At 37.8% G+C, this 9,720-nt stretch overlaps 1 protein-coding gene across 1 annotated transcript; it reads right to left on the reverse strand.

The window, feature by feature from the left end:
- Nucleotides 1-1,972: 1,972 nt before the first annotated feature.
- On the reverse strand, nt 1,973-5,584 carry LOC149147479 (uncharacterized). The gene is made up of 3 exons (XM_089441848.1): nt 4,614-5,584; nt 3,872-4,460; nt 1,973-3,031 (listed from the first exon to the last, which is right to left on the reverse strand). Exons 1-3 carry the CDS (start codon nt 5,582-5,584, stop codon nt 1,973-1,975), a joined length of 2,619 nt encoding a protein of 872 aa, XP_089297974.1.
- Between the last annotated feature and the right edge of the window lie 4,136 nt (nt 5,585-9,720).

A 9,720-nucleotide genomic window follows, 5' to 3' on the forward strand; every position in this document is an offset into this window, starting at 1 on the left:
TACTCGGGCCCTTAGCATTTCTGATCATGACAACTTTGATAAATAGAAATCCCATATCCTTAATGTCTTTATTGAGAATGGCTATCGTAGGCGCCTTGGTGAGAAGGATTTCCTTAAAGCCTTTAAAAATGTGTCTATTAAAAAAGAACTGAAGGAGCGTCGACTAGGTGTCCATCTTCCCTATGTCTGGGGAACCACGGACAAGATTGTTCGAATCCTTAGGGGGTATGATATTCCCTCAACCTTTAGGCCCCTCAACACCATTCGTAAATCCCTCTGATCGGTGAAAGATCCCTTTGACCCTAAGGACATGAAGGGTATCTACTTGATCCCTTGTTCTTGTGTTACCCCCTATATCGGGGAAACAGGGCGCTCCATCCATCAGAGGATCAGGGAACATGCAGTGGACCTAAGACATGGGAGAACCAAGTCTTCCGCGTTAGTAGAGCATGCGGAAAAGACCAAGCATCACTTGTGTATAGAGGAGGCCGAGGTTATTCCCAAAGTTTCTCATTTTCATCATCATAAATTCATGGAAGCTATTGAGATTGAAGGAGGGCCTAACAATCTCAATAGAGATGATGGCTAGAAGATCAGTAGCTGTTGGATCCCTGCCCTTTCTTCCTAGTCTTTCTATTCCTCCCCCCCACCCTTTTTATTCCTTTCGAGCCTTCGTTATTTTTATCCTTTTTGCTCTGTCGTCTTCTAATGGTCTTTTTCCTGTCCTTCTTCGTCTTTTCAATTTGTGTCATTTTTTTTTCATATATTTGTAGTATTATCATTATTCTTTTTTTATTTATATTTTATTATTTTATTTTATTATGTTTATTTTATTCTCATATAATTATTTATATATTGTTTTTATCTATTCATTTATTCATTTTATTTTATTTCTATATTATTTATGTTTTATTTTTATATTATTTATTTATTTATTATTATTATTATTATTATTATTATTTATTTAATTTAATTTTTATTTTTATTTTTATTTTTATTTTATTTATTTATTATTATTTTTTCCGAAGAAAAAGCAAAACTTTTTATTAAGAAGCATAAAAAGTTTACATTCTGATGAGGTCTTGAGCCGATCTAAGGGCTCGTTGGTTGCTGTTTTGTTCTACATTGTGTGATGTTACAGCTGTTATCACCAAAAAACATGTACAGTTCTCCTCCCGGCTGGAGGCAAATATAAACATCATTTTGTAGACACTTCAGGCTCTAGGGTCTCCTTCGTTGAAGGAAAACAACCCCTTACAGAATTTTAAGAAGTCTAGTTAAACAAAAAGCATATATACTGCATATATGATAGACTGTTCTGCTGATATAGCTCATGAAAAAAGGAAATAGTAACCGTGAGAAGATATATATAAACAGTGGACATAAAAACCAGCAAATATATCCGAGAAAGATGCTGTCAAAAATAATATAAGAGCTGTAGTCATAGTGGCAAAGCATAAGGGGGCTGATGTGAAATGTGTGACTGCCCCTGTCTGATCTCTTCTACTGTCCAGCTGCCCAGATCCTGTTGTAGACCAGCCTTAGAAAGCTGGTCTGCTTCTTCATTTTTCTCCCTGTAAATGTGGCAGATGGTAAACTTATTAAAAGATGACTTTAAAAAAGAAATTTCTTCGACAAGAGTCTTCAATAACTGATTTTGACAAGATGCATTTCCATTGACCCAATTTATAACATTTAGTGAATCCCCAAAGGTTTGGATTGTGTTGATATTTCTGTGAAGAAGCCAGCATAAGAGAAGGCGCAAAGCAGACAGTTCAGCATAGTTATTTGTGCCTGTACCCAGCCCTATAGATGCTTTTAAAGAGTGTTCTGAATTTATGTGGATGCACAAGCCGGCTCTAGCCTTATTGTTTTGGGATGCCCCATCAAAAAAAGCCCACGGAATGCCCTCCTGTATGTTGATTTGCTTTTGATTATTTTTAGGATTTTTGGCTTCAGGGGGCGGGATGGCTCAGTATATAGCAGCAACATTGGTAGCAGTGATGGAAGTGGGGATGTCCTTGTCTTGAAACAGGCTTTTGTTTCTAGCAAGCCAAACTCCCCAAAAGAAGATAAGGGGCAAGTTTCTCATGTTACCTTCCGGATAGTTATGCCACCATTTCCTCCAGGCCTCTTCCATAGGATCAGGACCCCACTGAGCTTTTACCTTGAGCAAAACAGTAACCTCCTCCCATATCTTTTTTGTTACTGCACAGGTTGAAAAAAGATGACTGATGGTTTCCTCTTCAGACTTGCACAAAGGGCATCGCCCAGGCCCAACTAGAAACCTGGCTTGTAATATATCCCAGGTTGGGACCTTCCTTTTTAAAATGCACCATAGAAAGAGCCTGGCCTTTGCTGGGCATTTGAGTTTCCATATGTTTTTAGCCCACCAATCTGGAACTCCCCAACCCCTCTTTCCCATAAGGTAAGAGTATCCGTCTTTTGGGGAATAGTCCCCAGTTTTGCCTTGAGCCCACATCAAGCGATCTGGTTCCTCTTTAATCCTGACATTTGAGCGTTGCAATTCTTTGGTGTAAACCTCCCACTCGTTCTTCCATCTGACATTTATTCCTAAGTCTTCAACACTCTGCCATGCCTGTCCCCAAAAGGTAGACTGACCGATTTTCTCCACCTGATTTAGGGTGGTAATTCCTATGCTGTCTAGATGTCTAAGAAGCCCTGGTGACAGGGCATAAGCTTCATTGCACCCTACCCAGGGATCTCTGCCAATTCTGATCTGTCTTCCATCGCCCACTTTCCAAGCTAATCCTTTCTCAATCACTGAAAAGGCTTCCACCGTGGCCTTCCATATGGCGGAAATATTCTTTAACTTCTTGTCTTGACTCCGAATCCACTCTTCCAAAGGGACTGGATCGATGTACTTCCTTTTCACCACCCTTGTCCACAGATTCTCCAAGGTTATTAATCTCCAACCAGCTTTTGCTGCTAGTGATAGGCTGAACTCAGGGAGTCTTTTTATTCCCCATCCTCCCCAATATTTTGGTCTAGCTACTTTGTCCCAGGCTACCTAGGGTAAAACCGAGGACTCATTTGTTCCTGCCCATAGAAATCTACAACAAATTCTTCTGATTTTCTCCATCACTCCTTTGGGTATCCAAGTCAAGGCAGCCCAGTATACTGGGATGGCTAACAGTACTGATTTGATAAGGGTCAATCTGCCAGCTCTGGAGAGCCACCTGAAGCTCCAATGTGAAATTCTGGCTTCTATCTTTGCTATAAGCCAGTTCCAGTCATCTTTTTTATATGCTGCTGGCTTTAGCCAAAAACCCAGATATTTGAAAGGGGAGTCCAGAGGTTAAAGGGGGAAAGGGAATAGATTAGCCATTCTATTCCTTTCTCTTCTTTCAAAATCTGCCACACAGACTTGAGATTTTCTAGAATTTATCTGCATTCCAGTAGCTTTCAGAAATAGATCGAAAATGCATTTTAACTCCTTAAGTTCATTGAGAGATCCATTGGTGAAAATCAATATATCATCGACAAAAAGTAAATGAGTGATGTAAAGATTAATTGCTACCTCAATACCTTTTACCTTCTCCTCTCTTCTGGCTTTGTGAATCAATCTGCTTAGCCCTTCTGCCACAAGAAGAAATAGGAGAGGGGATAACGGACAACCTTGCCTGAGGCCTCTTTGGCTGTTAAAAAATGGGGATGCTGCTCCATTGATCAATACTGCAAAACTGACATTTGAGATGCAGCCCATAATCTAGCTAATAAAAGAATAATTGAAGCCCACATGAGTAAGCAGCATCCGGAGGTAGAGCCAACTTATTCTGTCATATGCTTTAGAGAGATCAATTTTGAGTACTGCTCCCTTCTTTTCCTTCAATCTGACACTATGAATAACCTCCTGGGCTACTCCAATTGATTCATGAATGTGTCTTCCATCCAGGAAACCAAATTGTTCCATTGATATATTTCTTGACAGAATAGGAACAATTCTGAGAGCAATGACCTTTGCAATAATCTTATATATACAATTACACAAGGATATTGGTCTGAAGTCTTCAAAGCTCTCCGGATCATCCTTCTTAGGAATGAGAGCAATAAAGGTAGAATTGAAGGGTCTGTAGACTTCTCCTTTCTGTCTTGACTCTTCAACTACCTCAGTAATTTCAGAGCCTATAAGATCAAAAAAGTGGAGAAAAAGTTCTATGCTCCAGCCATCGGGGCCTGGACTTTTATCCTTACCCATAAGCTTCATGGCTGCTTCAACCTCCTCCTTGGAAATCGGAATTGTAAGTTCTTCTGCTTCATCCTCCTCAATGAATCTTGGGAAACATTGAGCTGTTCTTATAACTTCTGCAATGGTAGCCTCTCCCGGATCAGAGAAGATTTTCTGGAAATGTCTCTGTCCTAAACCAGATAGCTCTGGGAAAGAGTTGACTTCCCTCCCTTCTTCATCTTTAAGACTCCAAATAGTATTTACCGATTTCCTGCCTTTGGCAAAGTTGTGGAAAAACCTAGTATTTTCATCCCCTGATTTTAGCCAAATAGCCCTACTCTTAAGTCTCCACTCTTCTTCCTTGTCCAAGAGGATTTTGTTTTGCAGCTTCTCCAGATGAAGGATTCTGTCCTTAGAGGCCTACGAGGAGTATCCATCTACCTCAATGCTTTCCATCTGCTTCAGCTCCTCCCTGAGTCTATTCAGTTCTTCATTTTGTTTCAGTTTCCTGTCCTTTGCCCAGGAGATTGTAGCTTTCTTCAGTCTTTTGAGATTCTCCATGAACAAGAAGCACTTATCCTCTCCTGTATTGTGAACTGGGTGGATCCAAGTTTCCTTAAACAGGTTACTGTAAGAAGGGTCTTGGAGCCAAGATGTATTGAACTTAAAAGGGGCGGGAGGTTTAGGGGGAGGAAGAGTAAGATCCAAAAATACAGGGAAATGATCTGAATTCCCTACTTCCTCAACCCACTGTCTGATAATAGGAGCTTTGGAAGCTAAAGTCTCGGATAACAGAAAACGGTCTAGTCTTTTGGCGATCTGGTCCTCCCCTGTCCTTCGGTTCCTCCGAGTAGGCTTTAGTTTGATCAGGGAAGGATCTATGAGATTGTTTTCCGTTAATAGATTAAAGAAGAAAGCTGTGAGGGGATCTTCTCTAGCTGATGGACCCCATGCTTCTGCTCTGCCAATGGAGAAGTTAAAATCACCCCCCATAATCAACAAAGAGGATTTCAAAACCGATTTTGACATCAATTCGTTCCAAAAAGTTTCCCTGCCCTGACAAGGCCCATAGATATTAACTATAGTGATGGGAAAGGTGAAATCGGGAGAAATAACCTCCATTCCCATAACCTGTTTCATCCCCCATTGGTTAATGACCTTAACCCGCCCTTCTTTGATTCCAATAGCAATGCCCCCCGAGTGTCCAGATGAATCTATAGCAGAAAAGTTCCATCCTGGCAGAAGGGTTTTTAGCATAGATTCAATCTCCGAGGCCTTCCCCAAGGTTTCTTGCAAAAAAATAACATCAACTTTTGAATTAAGGATCCACTCTTTCAAGGCCAGTTTTTTAGGTTTGCTGGCCAAACCTCTGCAGTTCCAGGTTGTCAGGATCATTTTATAACACCGAAAGGGGGCTGCACTGCTCTAAGAACCCCGGGGATAGAATATTGTTTGCCATCTGCAACATCCAGCTTGGCTTTAAGTTTGGCCTTGGACATGTCCGATTTCCTACCTCTCTTGTTTTTTATACAGCACTGAGAGGGAGACTGTCCCAACCCTCCAATAGCCCCCGGAATATCAGGCTTCCCTCCCAAAGATCTCAGGTTGTAAGGGCAAGGGGTACGAGATGCTGGTTGAGAAAGTGGAGGCCAGTTTTCTTCACAGTTTATATCAAGGGACGGTAGAGCCTCAGAGATAGTGTCTACATCCGGGGAGATCAACTCATGTTCCATTTTTTCTTTAGTGTTATTTAATTGAGTTGGAATGATAGGAGACGAGACATGCAATGAAGCTGAAACATGCTCAGGAGAGTAACGAAAAGAAACAGGGATCCCTGAGCACATACCCAATTCATCTTCGCCGAGGGGGTTTTGTTCTGCAGTAGTTTCCTTGGCGATCTCCTCCACAGCTTCCGCTTCTTTCGTGATCTCCTCCATAGCTACCGCTGGATGAGGGTCATTGTCCTGAACCGCCTCTTGAATTTGGACAGTTTCAGCCAGTGGATCCTTTGGTGTCTCCTCGATCTCCATTTCCTCTGTTCCTTGCATCTCTAGATTTTCTTTCTCCTTAGTCATCTGTGAAGGGTTTGGTGCAGATTCTCTGCAAACTGAAGTCCTCGTGAAGCGTCTCCTTCTTCTAAGCTGCGGACAGTCTTTTGCCAGATGCCCGTACTCATGGCAGCGATGGCACCTAAACGGCAAGTGTTCATAGTCTAATAGCTGCTCGAACACATAATCTTTGTATTGTAGATTGATTTTTTGAGCCAAGCCTCTGCTCGAGTTGAGGAGTACCAGCATACGAGCCATCGCTCTGTTTTTCGTCTCCAGAAATGTCATATCTGCTTCCAGGAAAACACCCAGCCTATTCCCAATTGATTTGAAAACAGCTTCTGTCCAAAGAAAAGATGGTAGCCCCGGAGCTCTCACCCAAACTGGGAACTCATCCGTTCTCTCTTTGATTGCATCAAAAAGGGGGGTCCATTTCTTCAGCAAGACAGGAATGTTCCCAATGTGCCAGTTTCGGCTATAAACCCATTCTGCCGAGTCCTTGTCTATGAAACTAAGCTTAAACCATCCTTTCGCTAAACATTGGGCTTCAAACTGAAATGGTCTATCAGAAACAAAGCAATTCTCACCCCATGCTTGAAGAAATTCCGAAGAAAATTCCTTACCTCTAGCTCTACCGACCAAGGTACAATCTACAACAGCTAGGGTTTCTTTGATGGAAACCTCCATCCCAAGGACGAGATTACCTTCAATCTCCTGAGATCCAATAGGTCTTTGTGTTTTCCTTTTCGCCCCTTTACTCCTTAACTCTTCCGCGGATGCCCTAGCTCCCCCGCGCACTTCATTCCGTTCTGGGTTCGTCTGAGCAGTGGCCACATGGTGTTCTATCTCCGGCTCTGATTGATGCTGGCCAACAATGCCGGTGTCGAGATTCCCTAGTGGAAAAAGACCAACTGCCGATCCATCGAGGCCATCTCGCTCCCCCACAGAAAAGTCACCGTAACCTCCTGCAGAACCTCCTTTTGGTGAGGGGAAGTCTCTTGGCAGAGAGACCCTCGAGAGCGCGGGGAAACCCCCAGGAGCCCTTGAATGACTAAAGCTAGAAGAAAGCCCCAACTGCGCTATCTCTTCGAAACCCTTTGAAGGTGCAAACCGGCTTGGAACAGCTTTGCCCTTTGGATCAGAATGAAACCCCTCCTCATTTGTCCCATCCGCCACATTTTCACTTCCCACCTGCTTGGGAAGGGCCGGAAGACTGGAATTGAAAACCTCTCTGCGAGAATCCTCACCTTGGAACATAAACGATGGATTTTCCGCCTCGGATTTTGCCTCGGATATGTAAGGCTAGAATTGTTATAGGATTTTGACAACACTCTATCCTTGATGAAGTAAGTATACAAACTTGGACTTGTAAAGGTAAATCCTCTCAAGTCAAGAGAGAGCAGTCATAAGATAATAATAGGGGGGGAATTCTCTAGATTTAGGAGTATTATCTATTGATTAAACTTGTAGTGTAGACAAATTCTAGTCCAATATGAAAGGAAAATATACCTAGAAAACCTAAAACAATTGTAGTGGACATACATTAATTTTACTATAAATAAAACTCCTTTTAATTCATGCCTTTGACAATTAATGTGATTAATTCCCATTATTTTTCAGCAATTGAACTATTCATGTAGTGACACATAACTAATTCAAAATTTCAATTTACTTTTATAATTTAAATTTTAGTAAATATTGCTTATATATATAATAAAAATGTATTTATCTCGGTAATTTAAATTTATTCTTTAAATTTAAATTTTTATTAAATGGCACCCTAACTAACTGATATATGTATATATATGTAAAAGTTAAATAATAAAAATGATATATTAAAAAAAGGAAATATTTATAAGGGAAAAAATAAAAGAAATAGTTATAGTATAAAATAAAATATATAAATTCAAATTGGGTTAAATGACATATTTTTAATAATAATTTGTTATTTTCTGGTAAAACCCTAAATTAAAAAGAATAAGAAGAAGTTAAAAATGATATTGGGATGACTATAAACATTTAATAAGGCCTTAAATAATAATAAAAATTAAATTAATAAAAAAAACTTTTGAATAGGCTTTTTACAATACCGTGGGCCAATACCATGGCTTATCAATAATACAAGTACAAAAACCATAACTTATTTCATAACTAAAATTTTTTATAACAATATGACAAGATTGTTATAAAAGTTGAATAATAAAAATGATATATTAAAAAAAAAGGAAATATATGTATATATATGTAAAAGTTAAATAATAAAAATGATATATTAGAAAAAAAAGAAATATTTATAAGGGAAAAAATAAAAGAAGTAGTTATAATATAAAATAAAATATATAAATTCAAATGGGGTTAAATGATACATTTTTAATAATAATTTGTTATTTTTTGGTAAAACCCTAAATTAAAAAGAATAAGAAGTTAAAAATGATATTGGGATGACTATAAACATTTAATAAGGCCTTAAATAGTAATAAAAATTAAATTAATAAAAAAAACTTTTGAATAGCCTTTTTACAATACCATGGGCCAATACCATGGCTTATCAATACTACAAGTACAAAAACCATAACTTATTTCATAACCAAAATATTTTATAACAATATGACAAGATTGTTATAAAAGTTAAATAATAAAAATGATATATTAAAAAAAAAAGGAAATATATGTATATATATGTAAAAGTTAAATAATAAAAATGATATATTAGAAAAAAAGAAATATTTATAACGGAAAAAGTAAAAGAAATAGTTATAATATAAAATAAAATATATAAATTCAAATGGGGTTAAATGATATATTTTTAATAACAATTTGTTATTTTTTGGTAAAACCCTAAATTAAAAAGAATAAGAAGAAGTTAAAAATGATATTGGGATGACTATAAACATTTAATAAGGCCTTAAATAATAATAAAAAGTTAAATTAATAAAAAAAAACTTTCCAATAGGCTTCTTACAATACCATGGGCCAATATCATGGCTTATCAATACTACAAGTCCAAAAACCATAACTTATTTCATAACCAAAATATTTTATAACAATATGACAAGGTTCTTAAAGGTGGATTTTCACCCCCACATTACCCTAAATATTATTACATTGTAAAAAATAGTCTTTGTTACACTACCATGGGTCAATACTATGGTTTATCTATACATGCCGAAAAAACATAAATTATTTGTCAACCAAAATATTTTATAACAATATGACAAGATTGTTAACCATGGATATTAACTTGTAAATCATCTTTGTTACAATACCATGGGCAATACCATGGATTATCAATACCACATGCTAAAAAAGGATAAGCTATTTCATTGTAAAAATAATTTATTTTAATTTAATTTTACAACATTTTTTTAATTGAATCTAAAGGGAAAATGCTACAATTGGAGATATATCTAAACCCTCTATCCTCAAGACTACTAAAAATATTCCCATAGAAAGTAATTTAAGGTTTTAATAAAATTAACCTAA

The sequence above is a fragment of the Pinus tabuliformis genome, chromosome 9 (genome assembly GCF_031772625.1).
Source record: "Pinus tabuliformis cultivar Carrire ecotype Pingquan chromosome 9, CPIR1, whole genome shotgun sequence".
In the NCBI taxonomy this organism is placed as follows: Eukaryota; Viridiplantae; Streptophyta; class Pinopsida; order Pinales; family Pinaceae; genus Pinus; species Pinus tabuliformis.